This window comes from Tyto alba, unplaced genomic scaffold, assembly GCF_018691265.1.
Source record: "Tyto alba isolate M040663 unplaced genomic scaffold, T.alba_DEE_v4.0 Super-Scaffold_2, whole genome shotgun sequence".
NCBI classification, from domain to species: domain Eukaryota; kingdom Metazoa; phylum Chordata; class Aves; order Strigiformes; family Tytonidae; genus Tyto; species Tyto alba.
This window is the reverse complement of record NW_024881282.1, coordinates 49,970,425-49,991,028: the sequence shown is the minus strand read 5'-3', so window position 1 is coordinate 49,991,028 and position 20,604 is coordinate 49,970,425. Positions and strand designations below refer to the sequence as shown.

Here is a 20,604-nt window from a genome sequence, read left to right as displayed (position 1 = left end):
TGAAAGGGTCAGTGGAGCACTGACTGATGTGGGCTGATGCCGTCATTTTCCCCTCTAATTCTTCCCTGTATAAATTCCAGTTGTTTCTGGACTTTGCATAGAAGGACATTTTCTGAGTCCTTTACCACAGGGTTTTTTGTGGGAGTGGGGTCAGTGTGCTAAAGTCTGTCTGCAAACCTTTGATATACCCGGATGAACGAAGGATGGATCATTCAGGTTAAAAAGCAGAAAAAGTTAGGCAGCCTTGAAAAACTGTAGTGTGCTGATCCCCTGTTTGGTCGAACTGTGCCCAGCTGCATGATATGCAGTAAGGTTGCTCACTTATAGAGCTTTTCTCTGAAGACTGTAAAGCACCAGTGTGAATACTGAGGGGTGTTTGTACACAATCTTAACGTAACATAAACCACAGCTTTATGGGGATCCCTCATCAGCTCTTTGCTGGCCACACTATAAGCTGGTATAGAATTGGAAACTATGCTGTCTGAAGTTTATCCATGTTTCTTCTGATACTTGTCTAGGGAGGGCCATCTCTATAGCAATTCAGTTAAGGTGAGACACGCTCTTTTATTTTGTATGAGTAACTGAAACCCTACCCTATAAGCTCATAAAATGAGATTGCATACAAGATGTTGATGGCCTAGGGGAAGTTTTGAACAACTGGGAGTCATTATCAGAATTTTGCTGAAAAAATGATCCATGATGTGATTTATTTTCCAAAGACTTTGCAGAAAGACCAAAGGAGTTCCAAGACTCAGAGGCAACACTCACGAAATCCATGTCTCGGCTTATAACTGTGGACAAATTAAAAAAACAAGAATTTTTCCCAGATGTACACAAATTGTTTTTTGGGAGCTCCATGACTTTGTAATTTCTCATCAAAATGGCTATAACCATCTGTACACAGAACTACTCGCAGAGAGTAGCATTTGAGAACAAATTAATAAGTTAATACCTTCCTTGACCTGTACCTGGTCAAGCTACATTTTAGAAAACCATTATTACTAATATGAAGAAGAGGTTAATCTAGTAAAGCGCAGCTTTAGAATGATGAATGAGTTGAGTCACATGAGCCATATAACACAGTACATAGCAGTCCCTTCTTATCGTAAGTCTCCAGACTGACAAGAAACCCAAGGAGGGGCAGAGGGGGGCTGCAAACCTCCTGATGGTTTGTTTGAGTAATGGGACCAAAGTTGGAGGTGAATTATAAACAGCCTTAACTCCCGTCACTCATGCCTTGCTCCAGTATTTTGACTGTGCTATTTCAACCTGGCTTAAAAGGAATTAGCCTCATGGCTTCTTACTAGCATGCACCTTAAATCTTTTACATACCCTCTCTGATACTGACCCTTCAATTTATAGACTAACATTGTCAAAGCTGAGTTGTGTGACTGACTCCCTCAGCTGGTTTTGAAAGATCTTAGCCTGGAGAGTTATGTATTTGTTATTTGTATATTGAGAAGGCCAGAATGATGCTCCTGTGCTGTCACATGCAGCTGTACATCCCTCTTTAAAAGTGGCAGAGCTGGTTAACCCAACTGCCTGGCACTCACCACTTTTTTGAGAAGGCTTCACAAAAACATTAACCTGTGAAACTTGTAACTATTCAATTATATTTAATGAAAAAGATGGATTAAAAATTAAAAATAATTGTTAAATGACACTCAAACTGTTCTCCTGTATTCCAGGCTACTTCTACTCTTGAAGCACATCTTTGCCTGAATGTCTCCCCGTGCTGCTGATGGGAACAAACGTAACTTAAAAACCATTGCAGAAAGAGATAGAGGGAAACACTGCCTGTTTTACTAATGTGTGATACTGACAGCCTGCATACAAAATCTTACAAACACTCAGGCACTTCTTTTGGTGCCTGCTCTTAAAGGGTTTAATGAAACATATAGCAACTGACATTTTAAACCTGTAGCTTTGGATGTTATTTTAGTGTCAGTTTGTTTCTTTTTTTTTTTTTTTTTTTTTTTTTTTTTTTTCCCCTCCCAAATCACATAGCAATAGTTTTCTACCTTTCTGTCTCAAATTTCATTCAACAAATAATGAAGGCTATCTTCAGATAATAAAATGTTTCTGTTCTTTGGCCTGTTATAACAGGTGGGCAGCCAAATAACACTGCAGTGAGTATGTGGGAATGCTAGTTATGGAGCAAAATCTTAGTCCTTCTAGGACATACAAAGACAATTAGCAAGTGTATCACCATAGTTATAATTAAGACTAGCTAGGATTACAAGCCTTTGTTAGACTGTACTGCAAGATAAAAACAAAGGCTCAATTCTTTCCAGGGAAGGCAGACCTATATATAATCCTTATATAGGAATACATAAGGAAATTTAAGGAATATGTAAGGAAACTGGTAAATTCCTTAAACTGGCATTCCTTAGACTAAACTGAGTGTCAGTAAATGATCATTCATATTCTGCAACAGCATACAGAGTCAGATAACATTTCTAGAAGATATAGTAGATTCAGGGAAAACAGAGATCAGGCATTCCTTTGGGAAGTAAAATGGCCAATACATCACATCTCATGAAACTCTGAAGATTTGCTTTGCTTACGAAAGAAGTGTAGGACTTTTTTTTTCTTCTTTTTTTCTTAACCATGGAAAGTAAGGATCTTATTGTGCAAATCATTACGTACACATTTAACTTGACATAGAGTCTATATTCCCGTAGATTCCACAGGACTGAATGCTGTGGATAAACACATTTGCAACTGCTTACAAGATTGGAGCTAAGGAGCTTCAAAACTGAAAATGAACAGAGATAGTTTTTGAAGTATACAATCAAAATAAGGGGAACAGGGATGCGTTCAGACATTGTTCTAGATCCTCACTGTGTGTATCAGTTCTGTGTTTCTGCAGTGCTTATGTGCAAAAGTTTGGGGGCAGGTGGAAACAATGGGTTCAGATTCAGTAATTCGGTTTTCCAGGTGGGGCTTCACCCCTAGGACTACTCAAGCCCCGTGTTGGTGTAAGACTCCAGGCAGCATTTAACAAACACGTCCTTAAATCCCTCCAGCTGAGAAGCGGGGTCTGTCCAGCGAGGGCAGGAGCGAGAAGGCTGTCCTGGGGCTGCAGAGGAAGGGCAGGGGGATTTCGGAAAGTCCCAGCCAGCACTCAGGGAGCGATTTTTCTCGGCATATTAATCCTATCGATTTAAGTAGGAGTATTTATCCTTTTTTTTTTTTTTCTTTTTTTTTTTTTTTTCCGGCTCCATCCCCGCACTAGTATGACAGCGCTATTGTCGTCCGAACGCGTAGTCGGCGGCTCTTTATTAACTCTCTATAAATATGACACAGTGCCGGCGTTCAGTATTTATGTGGCGGGCACCCTCACCCGCGAACCACCCCGGGCAAGTCCCGCGGCTCGCCGGCTTTGCAGAGCCGGGCAGCCGCTCCGTCCCCGGCGCGGCCGGGCTCCCGCTCTCGCACCGCCCGAGGGCTCCAGCCGCCGCCTCAGCGACCTCCCCCCCCCGGAGCCGCCGCGTGTGACACACCGGAGAAAAGCCTCCCTCGTCCCCGCATCGCCCCCGCCTCCCGCCCCCGCCCGCTCCCCCGGGGCGCCGCCGTCACCGCCGGCAGCCGGAGCCGCCGCTGAAGCCGAGGGGCGGCGGGGCTTGCCCGCCTCTCCCCCCTTCCCATCCCTCGCCTCTCCCCGGTGCCTATATATAGCCGCCTCTGCCCGAGCCGGCTGGGAGACCGCTCTGTACCTGCAGGAGGCAAGAAAGACAAAATAAGAGAGGAGCCGCGAGGAGTGACTCTCCGGAGCTAGCCCCGCCGGGAGGAGGAGGAGAAGGACGGGCCCGGCCCGGCGCCGTTGTCCGGTGCCGCCGCCTCCGGTGCCGGACGAGCCCCGCGGGGGCGGCCCCACCTGCGCGGGGCGCGGATGGCTCGGGCGCTGCCGGGGCCGGGCGCGGAGCCCGACCCCGGCCCCGGGGAGCGGAGAGCTCCCTGCGGGCGGCAGCGCTAGCGGCGGGGGGGGGGGCGGACCGGGGCGACAGAGCCCTCCCCCTCGGCGCCGAGGTGCGCTCGGCGGCATGTGCTGAAGTGCCCCGCAGAAGCCGCACAAGTTGCCTGAGCGGCGGGGAGCGCCCGCCGGCTCCTGCCCGATCCCGTCCCGTCCCGTCCCCCCGCCCAGGGGCCGCTCCCCGGCGGGGCTGCCGGCAGCCAGGGTGATGCGGCTCGTCAGGGAGTGAGAGGCGGCGCGGCGCGGCCCCCCCCTCCCACCCCGCCCCGGGCCGAGGGCGTCCCCCCTCTCCCCCCCCCCACGCCTCGGAGCCTCCCATGCTTTCGGGGCCCCCTCGGGGGGCGGCGGCCCCGCGGGAGGCGGAGGCGGCGCTGCCGTGATGGCCCTGGAGGAGAAGCGGGAGAAGCGCCCGCCCGTCACCCCCATGATGATCGAGGAGGAGGCCGCCCTGCGGAACGGCAGCCGGGGGCTGCCGCCGGGCCCCTGGGCCGAGGCGGCGGGGCCGAGACCCCGCACCACGGAGCGGCACATCGCCGTGCACAAGCGCCTGGTGCTGGGCTTCGCCGTTTCCATCCTGGCGCTGCTGGCGGTGACCATGATCGCCGTGCTGCTCAGCGTGCGCTTCGAGGAGTGCGGCGCCGCCGCCGACGGCCCGCCGCGGGCCGGCGGCAACGGGAGCTTCCCCGGGGCGGCCCGGCAGCCTCCCGGCGCGGGGCAGCCCCCCGGCCGGCCGGAGGAGGAGGAGGAGGAGGCGGCGGCGCGGGGCGGGGAAGCGGCGGAGGAACGGGAGGAGGAGGAGTGGCAGCGGCGGCGGGAGCTGCCGCCCTGGGCCCGGCCGCGGCTGCCGCGGCACCTGCGGCCGCTGCACTACAACCTGATGCTGAGCGCCTTCATGGAGAACTTCACCTTCAGCGGGGAGGTGAACGTGCAGCTGGAGGTGCGCAACGCCAGCCGCTACATCGTGCTGCACGCCCACCGCATGCACATCGAGGCGGTCCGCGTAGCCGAGGACAAGCTGGCCGGCGGCGTGCGGGTGGCCCGCTCCTTCCTCTACCCGCAGACCCAGGTCTTCGTCGTCGTCCTCAACCGCAGCCTGGAGGTGCAGAGGAGTTACAACCTCAAGATCATCTACAACGCCCTCATCGAGAACGAGCTGCTGGGCTTCTTCCGCAGCTCCTACGTCCTCCACGGCGAGAGAAGGTAGCGGAGCGGCCGCGCCGCCTCAACGCAACTCGGGCCGAAGTTGGCGGGCCCCCGCGCCGAACTTCGGGCGGGCGGGCGGGGCGGCGCTAGGACCCGGCGGGCCGCGGCGCCGCCAGGAGGGGGAGGCCGCGGGCTCCGCGCTCGGTGAGCGCAGGCCGGGCCTCGCCCCCCCCGGTCCCGGTCCCGGTCCCTGGGAAAGGCGGAGCTGCGGAGGCTCTGGCGGGGCCGCGAGTCCTACCCCGTTCCGCTCCGCCCCGGGGTCGGCGGAGCGGCTGCGGGAGGGGTGTGTGGGGGCAGGCGGGGGGCTGCCGCCGGGGGAAGGGGGGGTGCCCCGGCGCGGTTTGGGCGCGGACGGTGGTAACGGGTAGGCTTCCAAGGGGAGAGGGGGAGGCGGGCGATACCCACCGCCCGCTCCGCGGCGGCCGGGAGAGCCACGGAACGGAGCCTGCGGACCCGATTATTTAGTCACCGCCCCCGCTGTGTCCGGTTACCGGGTGTCCCGTCGTGGCGGGTCACGAACGGAACTTCCCTACTGTTCTGTTTGTGTTTCGTTATTTGAAGGGGGGGGAAAAAAAAAAAAAAAAAAAAAAAGTGGTGGGATGTGATTTCCCATCAGGTGAATGCGTTTACGCCACCTGCTGCAGCTGGACCGCTGCTGATTTACACCCCGTGACAGGGCAAACCTGGGCACTTTTCACTGTTTTCTCGCAAACAAGATTCGATTTTGAGCTGTGTTTACTCTTGTTATTGTAGCCCCTGGGTCCCCATCGAGGTCCTTGTTACAGTAGGCAGGGTCACTGTGGAGGCCTCAGTTTAGGCAGTTAGAGTTTGTTGTGTTTTGTTTTTTTTTTTTTTTTTCTTCCTTAGAAGTAGTTTTCTCCTCAAACCACAATCAAGCTTTGTAATAGGAAAAAAAAAAAAAAAAAAAAAAGATGGGGTGGGCATCTTGATAGTTCTGGCATGGTTTATCTTTTTAGAATTAGATTCTTTTTAAGCTGTCCTTTCATGAAACATCTGTGCAGTGACAAGTTTTCTCTTCCTGAACCTTACTGCTTGGTACTGCAAAGTGAAGCAAAGAGTTTCTAGTTGGAGCAACTGGGCAAAAACACAAGTCACACAGAAAAAAGAGTGCTTCCTGACTCAATTAAATCAACAGCCCTTGTATTAAAACATATTTTCATCATTATTATTACTGACAATTTTAAACAGCCCAATGTTAGAATGACAAATGAGATTGAAATTAAGTTAGTGTGATTTGTCATTGCAGTGAAATAAAATGGAAATTTGAAAAAGTATAGTTGTAGAAAAAGATGCGGATAAAATGCCTTTTATCATGGAGTGGTGAATGGCTGGGGTAATCGGGAGTTCTTGCAGACCTGTATGGAAATGGGCAAAGCAGAAAACAAAATACTGTTAACAGCAGGGGGTATAATTCACTTTACAAACCCATGAAATTATTTAAGTAGTTATTATTCTTGTGTATTTAGACTTTGTGTAGGAATAATTGAAGTGTCAAAGAGGTGTGGCAGTGACATTTCTCCAAAGTTACTGTACTGCACTTCAATACCGATGCCCCAGTTATGATTTTAAAAACAACAACAAAAAAAGGCCTATTCACTTTTTGAATCATCAAGATAGCGTAAGACACAGGGTGGAAGGTGATGGTAAAATGTGTTTCCCAGTAGTCTTTGTGTAACTTTTGTGATACAAGTTGCGTTGTTTTTAATGCATTCGAATATAGTCATATCGGGCAAGACCCTTACCTTGTGTAAGGTAGCATTGTTATATTAAAATTGGTGGCACTTCTTTCATTACAGCAGCTCACTTGTTTCTTTCAGTAAAATGTTGCTTTTAAAACTGTAATCAATGCGTGGTTATAGTTTCAGGTGTTTAATAGAAGTAATGTTTTTCCTTTTCAACTGTCACAGGCTTAACAACTCATTTATAGTATAAAGTAAATAACACACATTCTAAACCAAGGCACTTCTTTGTTCAGAGCGTGCTCTTGCAGTGTAGCAATTTGCATTTTGATTAATAACCCGTTTTTAATGTAATACATATAAGCATTTCTAGTCCTTAAACATAGATGGCTTCTACTATGAGAGACAGACAGGTTTCTCTCGTGCTCTGAGAGACCTTGATGTTCCAGCAGGGCTTTAGCTTTTTGACATCTTTATATTCGATTAAAATACAGCAAACTTGTTGGAGCAGCGGTTGCTGTAAAAGGGTCTAAACCATAATTTTTCACTTTTGTGGTACATGAGAAGTGAATAACTCTGGCAAATTGTGAGGCTTCACAAACATAGTAATGCCTTCACTTTATAATTTTTTTTCCTAAAGTTTGTTCACTTTCTGTGGTCTTCACAGGTGAAAGTCATAAATCAGCCTGAAATGTTGATAGCTGCATAAAAGTATTTATTTTCTTACTGCAATCTTTGCTATTTTAATTGAAATATAAAATGCAAGTGATATGCTACAAATTTCCTTTGCATTATGTGCCAGAATTTTCTGGCAGTAATCAACAGACATTTAATAAACAGCAACTGTAGAGTGCCATAAGAATATGCACGCATAATTTAAATGAACATCAAACTTTGGCATAAATGAAAACGAAAAAATAATTCTTACATCAGACAAAACAAACAGACATATTCTTCCATCTTATAACAACTAAGATGTCAAAATAGATAGGTTGTTGAGGAAACACATGTCTTCCTTTAATAGATGAGGTGGAATTAAAACACCTGCAAATTACTGCCGTGGGTATGCTGAGAAGACAGGCTGCAAGGCTGTCATTCCCAGAAGTACAACTTTTTATGGTGATATTTTGGGGAATCGGAGATAAAAATGTCAGTGCCCAGAGAGGTGTGTAGAGAGATGGATGAAATCCTCTTCGCTTTTGGCATGCTGTAGAAGTTTTACCTCCTAACATGGAGAGAAATAGGTAAACACAGACAATGTTTTGTTCTTTTTTTTAAATATGTGTAAGGTTTTAGTCTTTGGGAAGCAGTTTTTAACTTCTTGTTTGTTTTGCTTTATGGCACAACAAGCAAATCGATGTTTGATAGTAATGCACATGTTATAAATATCACTGCTATTGGTAGTTGATGTATTTTTAGTATGAAATATTGACTGCCCAGTGTTTGCCCAGTTACGTGGATGTGGATATCTGAGAATACAGAAGATGCAGAGTTTATCAGGTTCTATTAGTCTGGTGAAGGGATTGTTTCAGTGGCCTAAAACATAAGTATTAAAAGACTACTGTTAGGATCTGAAAGAAATGGGGGAAAAACCCCCTTTCCTTATTTAGAGGGTGTCAGAATATATACAGTATTCCCTAAGTATGCATTCACATGTGTGTCTGAGCTCATTAAAATTGTTAATTACAGAGGAAAGTTCATAATTCTTGCTTTATTAGTAACAGACCGGTACAGTTTTCCATGCTCACTTGAAGCTTCTCTTGATGTCTGTAGCTGTTTTGAGTGTGCCTGGAATGCAGAATCAGGTCCATTTGAAATACTTTGCATATAAATTAAGTTGCTTTGCTTCATTTAATTGGGTCATTTAGCTTTGTTGCACTAGTGCAACTCCGCTGATAATATGGAATTTTGTTGGATTAACACTGGGATACCTGGCACCAACTTTTTACCTTGTATTTAGCAACTTTATGCAGAATTATAATTTTAGTAATCCATGTTTTACAATGAGACAAGAAAAATGCGATATGATTAATTCCTTCAATAATTACTAGCCAAAGAAGGCTTTTTATTTTAGACAAAAGACCAATGGTGACTTCCTTGGTGGTGGAAAATGTTCTCAAGTGTTTTAAAAATTAGCCTTATTGGAAAGAGGTGATAATTTCACCAGAAAGCATATATCTAGTTCTATTAGGTGTGGATGTGCTACAGCAAGATAAAAGTGTAACATTTCAAGAAGTTTATTTCTTCATTGTTTTTTTATAAATCAATGCTTCAAAACATGTATAAAACTCAAGAAGTTTTAGAAAAAGTTAATTAGATACTTTATTTTCCTTATGGGCTATGTATTTTTTTTTTTTCCCCCATTGGCGTTAGTGTGTCATATTGCAGAATAATGCTTCTAGACTGATTAATAATAGCTGCCACCATTTTCATTATATCAAATCTATCCACCCATCCTCTTCCCCTAGAGGAATAACAGATGATTAGTCAACCTCTAAAATTCTGATAAATGTTTACCTGGTATCTAAAATTGCATGGTTATTTCCACTAATGGAACCTTGGAAAGCGAGACATGAATCAATACCGCTCAAAAAGCCTACATATGTGCTACCTCTACAGTTGCGTAGTTGGCTCATAGTCATCTTCTCATTCTGCATGTCGCCAGTAAATATTCTTATCAGACTCCATAATTCAACCTTTTAAGTGTAGCTTCTTGTTTTTGCAAAGGGATCACTGCACATGGGCTTTCTCAAAATGTATGAATATAAGTTTCTACCCAGGAAGGTTACTATTCTCCTATCTGGTTTAAAAACCTCTTGAGTTCCAAAGAAAACAGGTAACAGATTTTACTGTCAAACTAAAGCCTTCCATTCTATACAATGTCATAATAAATATCTTTTCTTCCTTCAGAGATCTTTTCATAATTTGACCCGTTAACTGAGAATGTCAAATTTTCAGGTCTCTATAAAATAAACCAGAAAAGAAAAGCACATGTAGAAGAATGGTGAACTACTCTCTACTTGTTTAATTGTTTGCTTATATTTGTAATTCCGCAAAGCTCACAGAATGGTTTTTTGGACTTGCATGGTCACAGCAGTGCTGTACAGTAGTGTGTTTGTCTCAGACCGACATGCAACCGGTACAGAAGTAATCTGCAGTGGAGAACAAGGACCCTCTTGTCTTGAGTGCACTATGTGACCGTAAGTTCTCACGTCCAAAGTTGAAGTGCCCTGTCCGTGTCTCTGGGCAGACTGAACTCCTTGAAGGCTGTTAAATCCTGGTTTGAACTGAGGATTTACTTGTTTTGTGTCGTACAGCCAATATTGGCTAGCTTTTTTTCACATATTGATGAACAAAACTGCTGCTAGAACCTGAATTTTGGTATAAGGCAAGGGATTATTTATTTAACATCAGTGTGGTGTCTGCGAATTTGTAGGAAATTTGAAGGCTGTTACTTTATGTCAATTACATTGCAGTACAAGTGGTAAGGAAGTGATGAAGCAGTATGAACACTGAATGCTTTGTACAGTTTTTTTTTTTTTTTTTTTTTTTTTTTTTTTTTTTTTTTTTTTTTCCCCCCCGCTCCTTAAACCACAATAGTCAAGCAATGTCTTATTTGGTATGTCCGTGAATCAGGTGCGGTACATAGTAATTTCTTTGTTTTTTTGTTTGCCTCTTTTCTAGGTTTCTTGGTGTTACACAGTTTTCTCCTACTCATGCCAGAAAAGCCTTTCCTTGCTTTGACGAGCCCATCTACAAGGCCACTTTCAAAATCAGCATCAGGCATCAAGCAACTTACTTATCTTTATCCAACATGCCAGTTGAAACTTCTGTTTTTGAAGAAGATGGATGGGTTACAGATCACTTTTCACAGACCCCTCTCATGTCCACATATTACCTAGCTTGGGCAGTGTGCAATTTTACATACCGGGAAACTGTCACCAAGAGTGGAGTAGTTGTAAGTATTTCTAATGTTGTATCAAATACATTTTGTTGTTTTGAAAACCTTCCCTTTTTGTAAAAGATCTTAACATCAAGTACTTAAAGTATTTTCTTGATTAGCGTTCCTAAAATTTGCCAGTTTATTTAACGATAGTGTGTATTGTTTGGGACCTTTTCTGAAGGTTTGTCAAACATTTTTCGTTTGTCTGATACTTTTTGTAACTGATTAGCTTAGTAGGTATGATTGTCTGATGATACTTTAAGCTTTTAATATGTCATTTCACTTCACTTTGATTTTCTTGGGAAGTTTTCTCTTGTTTTTCCCATAGCCTTTTCAATAGCAGTGTTCATGAGACTATTTATTAAAAGAAAGCAGTAATACTGTCAGAGTTTGCAATCTCCTTCCTTCACTACTGACAGGTCCCTTGGTGTGCTGTGTGCTAGCTCAGGTGACTGATAAGTAATTCCTATCTTAGATCTCTTGCTCAGGAGCAGAACTTTACAACTTACCAGCTCCCTGTGGAGGTCCAGGTTGATGGAAGCACTAACTTTCTGCAGCTGTTATTTCCAAATATGGCATGATTCCAGGAGTTATGCCATGAAAAAAAAAAAAGAGAGAAAATCCTTTATGTCAGTTTTGTTTTTGTTTACAAATATCAAGCTCAGAACTGTATAACAAGCCAAAACATACATGAGATGCTGTCAGCTTAATGCAGTATTTCACAGTGCTGTCATCTTGATTTTTCAGGTGAACATACAAAGGAGCCCTTCTTAGTTACTGTGAATAACAAAGCAGAGCTAGTTTTGGAAGCAGAGGGATGGGCTGCAGTTTAAGCTGTGTGCCTGAACAAAGAGGGTGTTTACCTTATGCTTCTGCAAATGTTCTATAACTGTGCTGTAGCCTGGGGGCATGAGGAAGGACTGCAGGCCTCTCTTCTGTGGCTGATGAGGTCAAGAAACACCTCCATAACCACTTCTGGCTAGCCCAATCATTGACCTGCTGTGGAGGGAGCTGATCCTACCTTCTCTGAGCGGAAGGTTTTCTTTGTGTTTCTTGTGCCAGCCCTCAGCTCTGTACAGCTGTATGATCTGTCTGAAAACTCTCCCGAAAAAATAAATTAAAATATGATGAGTTTTTGACCAAATCAGTTCTCTGATGAAGCTTTTTGTGTGACTGCCAGAGCCCCAGTACAGATTCAAGTCTGCTGTAGGTGAGAGAGGGTGGACCCAGGACAGTCCTCTGCATTGGCATCCCTGCACCGAAGTTATCAGGAAATAAGTATTGGTTTTTTGGGACAATTGTTTTCTCTGGGACAGCTGGGTAGGACACGGGGGAGTCTTTCACTCCTTTCCAACCCATTCGTGCCGTGGCCAGCAGACTGTGACGTTACCCTCTGGCCCCACGGAAGGGGAGGAGGAAGCATGGCTAGGAAGGGGTTCTCTGAGGCGCTTTGACCTACAAGTGTAAGCATGTGGGAACTACTGAGAATGTGCTTGCAGTCCCAGTGGTTACCTGCAATGGCTGAAGGACTTTGAGTTTGCTAGTGTTTTTTTGTTAGGGGGGAGGGGGGCCTGAGTTTGTTTTTTTTTTTTTTTTTTTTTTTTTTTTTGACAGGTTGTTTCTTTGTCAGTTCAGTGAGCTGAATTAATATAGAAAAGGATTTGCAAGTGCCAGGGTGAAGAAGTAAGGGGAGGGAGAGGTGGATGCTTGGTTTTTAGTATTGATACTAGCAAATTAATTATCTGGACAACAGGGTTTTCTCTTGGGATGCGGAGTTGGTTGCCTGTGACTGTTGTAATAGTCAGAGGAGTGTTCACTGGCCTAGTAGAACAAGCTGAGATATCAGGCCATTTCTTACTCCCTATCAACCAGTACTGAAACAGACTTCTATCCAGGTGTGAGTTGATGACTTCCACCTGCTGAAGGATTTGATCTTAAACTGAGAATGGTCTGGTATTTTTCAGCTTTAGAAAACACTGGTTACTTGAGATTCTCCTTTAGCTTTAGTAAGATGGAAGTTTTTGGTGTATAGTTCCATGTTGCTTGTGCTCTAATACAGTGTAACACTTGCAAGTTTGTCATACATAATACTATCCAGTTATCTCACTTTGAAATATCCTAGACTCATCTGAGAAACAGCTGCAAGCAGTAGCTGCCGACAACAGTATAAGCAAATATGTGCAACATGGGGGGTGGACCTCGGGACCGTTGATTTGAAAGATACTGCCTACTTCCTCTTTAACTCGAGGAGAATCTCATTTTCTTGTAGTATTATTCGGAGCTCATGCTGTAGACTTTTACTGCTTGAGTGGGTTTGATACCCTGAAGACAGAGGCATACTCATGTCTTATAGACAATAATTGATAATTTTCTGTTGTTCTTCTGTTTGGCAAAACTGTTCTCGAGACTTTAGGTTTAAGAGGAATCCGAAGAGAAAAATCCAAGTATTAATTTGTTAGGAATTTGTGGCTACTAGAGCCTGATAGTTACCCTTGAATCTGTTGGTTCAGTGCATGTAGGACATAAATACATATACTTCACTGCCTTGAATGTACTACTATACAGAACTTTGTCAACAGTTACACAAATCAGTGGGTAATCTTTGCAAAGACTTGAAGATAAAAGCCTACGCAGATTGAGATAGTCTCTTATCCCATAAAATTGTTGGTTAGTCTGGAGTTTTAGCTCTTGTTCTTTACAGTGACCCTATCACAGAGGCATATTAGTGCCCAGGAATAACAACATAGTTTACACAGAGTTATTGGTTAAAGCTACGTTGCTATTTTTCAGTCCATTTTTGATCTGATCATCTTTAATGTTTTTCAGTTTTGTTGAAAGAGTATCTTTTAAGGTATGAGCTCATGGCAAACACTTCAGAGCTGTGTTCATTCAGATGAATTGCTGAGATAATCCATTTTTTTGAGTCTTTTGTATTGCAATCCCAGGAGTTCATGGATACTACTGAGTGAATTTGAAATTACCTGAATCTTGGCACATGTGGTTCTAAACTTCTCTGTTTCCTATGAAGCCACTTTTTCACTAAAATTTAGTTGCTCCCATATCCACGGCAATGAATGTAAATGTATGATACAAGTAAGTTTGCTTCAAAGAATGAATGCATGTTTAGGAAAATTAACTGAACCTCCGTATTGAAGCATCTTGATAGGCCATTTCTTGCATTGGGGAATCTTTCTTCAGTGAATGCAATGTATATTGTATTTATTTTGTAGACATACAGTAGACACCTGAAAGACTTCAGCCTGCATATACTTTTGTTTTGGCACTTTCATGAACCTGGTTTTGGTTCACAAAACATTTGGGGTGGGAAGGGCTATCCTTTCAAATTTTGACATCATGCTAATGATTAAAACCTCACCTCTCTTCCAGCTGACCCGTCTTGTTAAAGGTCAAGGCTAGATAAACTCCCCAAGGAAGAGAAGAAACAGTGAGATTAAAAGCAGGTTTGTTCTTCAAAAATGCTTAAGTGTTATCTGTTGAGTTTTTCTCAAAGAATAACATTGACCTCAAAATTAATTTTAACCTAAGTGTGAGATTCAATACAAATCAAGATATAAACAGAAACTGACATTTGGAAAGCTTAGGTAGCCAATCAAAATAGTATTTTTGATATATCCTATGTAATTCTTGCAGACATGAAGATGTTCTATATTTCATACACTAAAATTAGTTTGGAAAGGGGAATTAAGACAAGCAATGCTTTTTTAGGAGCACAGCTCAGTGGATGTGTTCAATCCTTGGCATAACTCTTTAGTCCATATGGGTCTGATCAGAATTCCTTCCAGAGCAGGTAATTTAAAAACAGAGTTGACTTTTTATATGCGTTACAGATACGTAACACATTGTTCAAATTCACCTGGAATTATAGGAAATCACTGCAACTGACTTTGCCTTTGGTCAGGGGCTTGATTTGTGTGGAAAGGGCTGTGGTGCAGTCATCTATGCTTCTGCGGACTAGGGAGCAGTATAGTTCTACCAGGGTGCTGCGTGAGGTAATGCTGTATTGAGGGAGGAGGGATGCCCTTAAGATCAGCTAAGCCCGCTCATTATATGTCTGTAGCGGTTGTGCCAGTTGTAGTGGGTGAAAATCATGGGATCTATGTAGTAATCTTTGCACAGCGCAATAATCCAGAAAACTCCACGTACATTCACATGCTTGCTTGCTTCTACTCATATGTTGTGTTTCCTAATCATACCTCTTACATATGTTCTTTGTCTGTAATTCTTAAAAGCAAAATATTGCTGGCTGGATTGCAACATCTGTCACTTTATCTCTGTGTCTCTTTCCTTCATTGTTGTCTTTTATCTGTTCTTTCAATCCACCAGGCCTTTTCCTACTATTGTTACTTTATTTTTCCCCTGTCTGGATTTATTTTTACTGTACTTCATGTTTAGTTGTAGTTCTGTTCTCCAAATCCTCTGTTTCTCATTCCTTTGTCAGGTGGACATGGAAACTCTGTCCTGCATGCCTTCTCACTGTCTCATAAGTTATTTTAATTCCTTTTTTTTCTGCTAATTCTTTCTTTTTTTAGTTAGTGGAAGGAGTGAATGCTCAGGGACAAAGCATGATGTATCAGTGGAGAAGAATGCATTGCTGGAAAGAGATGTTTCAGGGAGATTCATCTACCATTCTTCTATTGCTGTGGATGGGGTATGGAGATAGGTATGGAAATAAAGCACCAACTGGCAGCTTCAAAATGTTTAGTTCTTGTCAGAGGGAGAATCTGCTAAAAAAAAGAAAGTGCGCGGAAAGAAGTAGAATCAGGAGGAATTGTGGGTGCCGGGGTTAGAAGAGCAAGTTCAGGTAGTGCCAGACCCAGATGGGAGTGAGCAGCAATGAAAGGACGTGGCTATCTGTCTGGGTGGTGGTGAGTGGGAAGAGGAGTGCCGATGGAAGGCAGTGCTGAAAGAAGAATTTTGCGTGGTTTCACTTCTGCTACTCCTGCTCCTGTTCCAAAATGGTTGTAGCATATGTTGCAGGACTGGCAGTGTGTGGGCCTGACCACAGCTTGGTCAGCTGCTCAGGGTAGGACCTCCACCGGCTGGCTGAATCCGTGCCCATTACATTTTGGAGTCCTCTACAACTGGGTACGTCTCTGTTTCAGTTATATTAAACGTTAACCTTTATTGCTGTACTTTAGTTTTGTTATTACTTTATCTAAGATGCAATTAGAGATCACAAAGACAGAGTGGTCTCAAAAATAGGTTCTGTGTAGTAATAGTCGTTTGAGTCTGCACAGGTGAAAAATAATTTTTGCCCGTGGAGGACTAGTGAACAGTCACATAAACAGACTTAGATCAGAATCAGTGCATGTGCAACAGCTCATGTTAGTTTAGGTCCCAGCACCATGGAACCATGGTTTTATGCTTTTCCTTAAGACGACTGGAGGTAGTGTAGTCCTTCTAGCAATCCATGAGGTGCTGGAGGGCTGGACTACGCGTTCCCTCATCTGCAGTGCAGTGATCAGTCTGAGGAGCCTCATCATTAATAGTCTAAAAAATAAAAAAAAAATCAGATTGAACAGCTATTCAGAATAACTTTTCCCCCAGTGGGCTTCATCATTTGTTAGTTGCTAGAAAAAGAAGCAAAAACATCAGTTCTCTCTAAAAAGCTGCGCTCATTGTGCAGTTCAATGTGTAGCTTTTAGAAAATGATTCTATATTTGAAAAATGTATTAATATTTTTATATATTAGCAGTAATGACCTCAGGACCAGACATTTTCTGTCAGTTAATGACTACCTGGGTTAAAGGCCTGAGGCTCTTCCTTGGGCTCTCTTTTCAGCTGCTGGTTATTAACCGCCAGCGAAGTCTTTCCATCGGTTATTAATCAGTACTGAAGCAGTTATACACCAGATAATTCTTTGTGGGTGAGCAGATTGGTTACAGCAGAATGATTTAGTTATCAAAAGTAGAATCAGTCCTCAATTGAAATTAAGTTTTCTTTCTCTGTAACCCAAATGTAGTCCAGGTCCAGAGTTGAGCTCTACTTTCTAAGACCACCTATGCCTGAAAAGTAGTTTTTGTTAGCCCGTCACTTACCACTGGGAGGCCACACATGTATCTGATAAACAGCAGTTAATGAAGGAAGCACCAGGCATATTTCTGAAGCCTGGTTCATTGCAGATTTGTCATGTATAATCTTTATGTGTATTGGAATGCTGCTCTGATAGTGGTACGGTGATAGCCCTTCATTTTTGGTCTTCATTACAAATGTCCCCCTCTTGCCTTCCCCAAAGTAGCTTTCATCAAACAGTTAAAATAAAATGCATGTTGCAAAGAATGCTTTGGGAGGTATGTGGTTATACTGAGCTAGAAAAGCACACACAGAGACATGAACATGGATAGGTGTGTTTGTGCTTTCTTTTGCTTGTATGAAATTTATTCTGTGTTAACAACAGAAAGGCTGGTTCTACAAGTACCTTTTACTCAGTTCAGTGCTTACTACTGTGAATTGTTTTAGTTAAGTGGGAAACTGTAACATAATACATTAGTAATCCAAAGAAATTGTAGCTTTTTCAGATTCACCACATCAATATTTGTTTACCCATTCTGTTTCAGGTTTGTATAATGACTTCTAGTTTATTAATTTTTAAAGGCTGTAGCTACAAAATATGCTAGAAACAAACAAAAACCTATGTGATCAGCATCCATGCTAAACTGGATATGCCAGGGAATCTGTTAAAAACATAAATTGCAAACTTGCAATCCATTGTTATTGATTTCTGTTTGAATTTGCAAGTCGAATGCACTTGGAAAACACTGTACATGTATTGTGCTTACTCCTTTAAAAAATGCTCTTGGTCAGCACTTGTAGTACATGCAGTATTTAAATGTAATATTTGTTTTATTAACATAAGCTCCCAGCTGCACTCTGCAAATAATATTACTGAGTTGAAAGCCTTGAGTTTGGGAACATTGTTTTGTTTTCATTTTGGCTAGGAAGATCACCTGGAAGTGTCTGGTGGCAGTGGTGCACTTACCTTTGTATGAAGTAGCAAGTCTACTGTTGAAAAGCCCAATGCAGTTTTCTTAATTTGTGTCTACTTTGTAGGTTTATGGCTTGCCTGCAATAACAGGATGCAGAGAGGCAGAACATGCGATTCCTGGCCTGATTGTTGTCAGAACAGAATCCTAATTGCAATTCTGTACCTTCAAGAGCAGTTCAGCTATTTCATCTGGGGTCTCTTCTGGCTAACAGGAAGAAAGAAAGGTCTGAGACTCAGTACTTTCCACTCCTTCCCTGCCATTTGCTCAGAGGAGTGTGAAGTCCTTGCAGTTCCTCCCATTTCCCACATTGCAGTCAGGGGAAGGAGGGAGGTGGAAAAGGAAATTCTCTTTCCTTTCCTTTCATGTGCTAATGAGCATATGCTTAGTAGTACGTATGTGACAGTCTAACTCATAGTGAAGGCTGAACACTCGAGCTGTGCTCTGCTTTCTGTACTGCATTCTTTCGTGTGTCCTTATGCCTCATGTTCTGCTGTCATATTTGACTTCATTAACTTACTCGTTAAGGTCACTGTCCTTGTCATCAACATGATTTCTGCTTTCTGATATACAAGGAAGTAGCAAGTCTATTAACATGTTTCCATAGGGTCATGCTTTTGCTATAAAAGCAAAAATGAAGTGCCAAATAATCTGTAGGAGGTGTCTCACCCCAGGACAACGTAAAGGTGAACACATTCCTGCACCAGCCTGAACATCTGTCAGTCAAACCAGTGTTATCCCATAGGCCTACCATAGTAACTGGGCTCTGTACAGTGAAAATGGATTACTGAGGCAGGTGGCTTAGTTGACATCTAGTAGAGTGACAGATACAGTATTCGCGAGGCAGGAGAGTGACGTGTACTTTTATTTATTTATGGACCAGTCTCTCCATCAGGGTTTAGGTAAGTTTTAATCATATTTTTCATACAGAAACAAGAAATTTAGCCTATTTGTTTCCAGTTTTGATAGCCAATGGTGGGAAAGCAACCACTCATTTAGAGATTGATAACCGTTGCCAGTCCAACCCCTCCTTTTCAGACAGTCAAGTGTCTCTAGCATTCTCCTTTTAGGCTTTCCTTTACCTGAGTTGTTCCATGTTGAAAAACCTGCACAAATGCCATCTTAGTTTTGCCTTTGTCCTGGTATTTTTTGCTGCTTGGAGTAGAGGAAAGGCTCTGTGGTTTGTGCTGTTACCCTCATTTGTATCAGTAGAGAACCTAGTCGGTTTGTTTGATTTTCCTGTGAAGGTGTCTGTAGGGTTCACAAGCCTCTTTCATTCTTCCAGTGGGGTGCTTTCACACTTCAGGTACCTCTTCTGAAGACTTTTTTTTTTTTTTTAATCAGATGCCAGAATGGCACAGCTTCATAGTGTAAATGTGCTTTTCCAGGGCCCAACCTGGCTCACATGTCCTTCTCCGCTACTCTCCAAGGATGTCGTTTGCACAGGGTGAACTCTGTAGCTGTGGGAAAAGCCAGGGTGACTCTCGACTGCCTTGCAGATGGTGGTCTCATTCTTGAATTTATTCCATCTTGTAGCGGCTGCTGCAATTGCCCAACTGCTCGAGCCCAGCACGTGGCCCTGTCCCCTGGGTCCCCTCTCGTGCAGTGGGGACAGGTGGCACAGAACCAGCCGTGTTGGCCTGGTTCCACTGAATGGTACCCCTAGGAGATCCTCCCCTGCTCCTATCTGGCAGCTTTCTGGCTGCTGCGTGCTGTTGAGACATAGCAAGAGCAGCCAGAGATGAGAACTGAGCCTGTTATCTTCTTATTTGGAACAGCATAATTTGAAAGCAGATTATGTTTCTCTTTGAAGGGTAAATGACCTAAAGTGTACTAAAAAAAGTTATCCCGCAGTGGATTATCCTGGAAAATATTTAGTGATGCGTTTTGTTTCACAGCATGCAGTGGAGCTGTGTGGCAGTGTGGGACAGAATGAGAAGACTAATACTTTCTTTGAAATGACTGTGGTGGGGGAGGGAATGAGAAGCAAAAGGTGGTTATTAGCATTCACTGGGGGTGCCTCTGAGGGTACTCATACTTTCTTCCCTCTCCCCCTCCCTTTCCCGAGGGCCGTGGATAGTTTGATAGTCACAGGAGCTTGGAACCTCAATTAAGAGTTCATATCCTCAGGACAACAAGAAGAACCTTAGTTAATAAAGGTAAAAGAAGAAGGGAGTAAAAGGTGGTGGAGATAAAAGAAGAAGGCAATAAAGAGTGGAGGAGGAAAGGAAGTAGATTTCTGTGGAATAATTTCAAAGAAAGAAGTATACCTACTGAATCATTCTCATACCACATACGTGTTTCTTGTAGTTCTCCAGTCCTCTGGCTAATTAAATCACAGTCTGTGGCTGAACAACAGTACATCATGCTGTGTTTCATTCCACTGAAAAGTGTTCCTATATGTTTAAAATTTGATAACGTTGTTTTGGAGTAAGGTCATTGTTACCCTTTAAATACCATGGGGGAAAAAAGGGAGACAGATTTATACCTGGTGAGAAAGTTTGAAGTATTTTTTGTCTGACCTGAGTAATTCAGATAGAAGCCTAGATCTGTATGTGGGGATGTCAGTGAATGATAAGATGTAGTGCTTCATTTAAAGTCATATATATGAATGCATATGCATTCATAAAATATACTAAATATACTTCTCTGCATCAGAGCAACCATGAGCTTTTTTTTTTTTTTACTTCCCCCAGACTAAAGCAATAATACTCTTCATCTTACTGAAGTTCTGCTAACTGGATTCAGGTGATGGAAAGGGAGTGATGCCCAAACTTG

General features: G+C 43.4%; 1 protein-coding gene across 1 annotated transcript in view; it reads left to right on the top strand.

Moving 5' to 3' along the window:
* Positions 1–958: 958 nt before the first annotated feature.
* TRHDE (thyrotropin releasing hormone degrading enzyme) overlaps positions 959–20,604 on the top strand; it is a 211,814-nt gene continuing 192,168 nt past the window's right edge. Inside the window, exons 1-2 of the mRNA XM_042792960.1 lie at positions 959–5,176; positions 10,564–10,837. Of these exons, the coding sequence (XP_042648894.1) occupies positions 4,356–5,176; positions 10,564–10,837 (1,095 nt within the window). The 5' untranslated portion in view covers positions 959–4,355. The remainder of the gene's footprint in view (positions 5,177–10,563; positions 10,838–20,604) is intronic.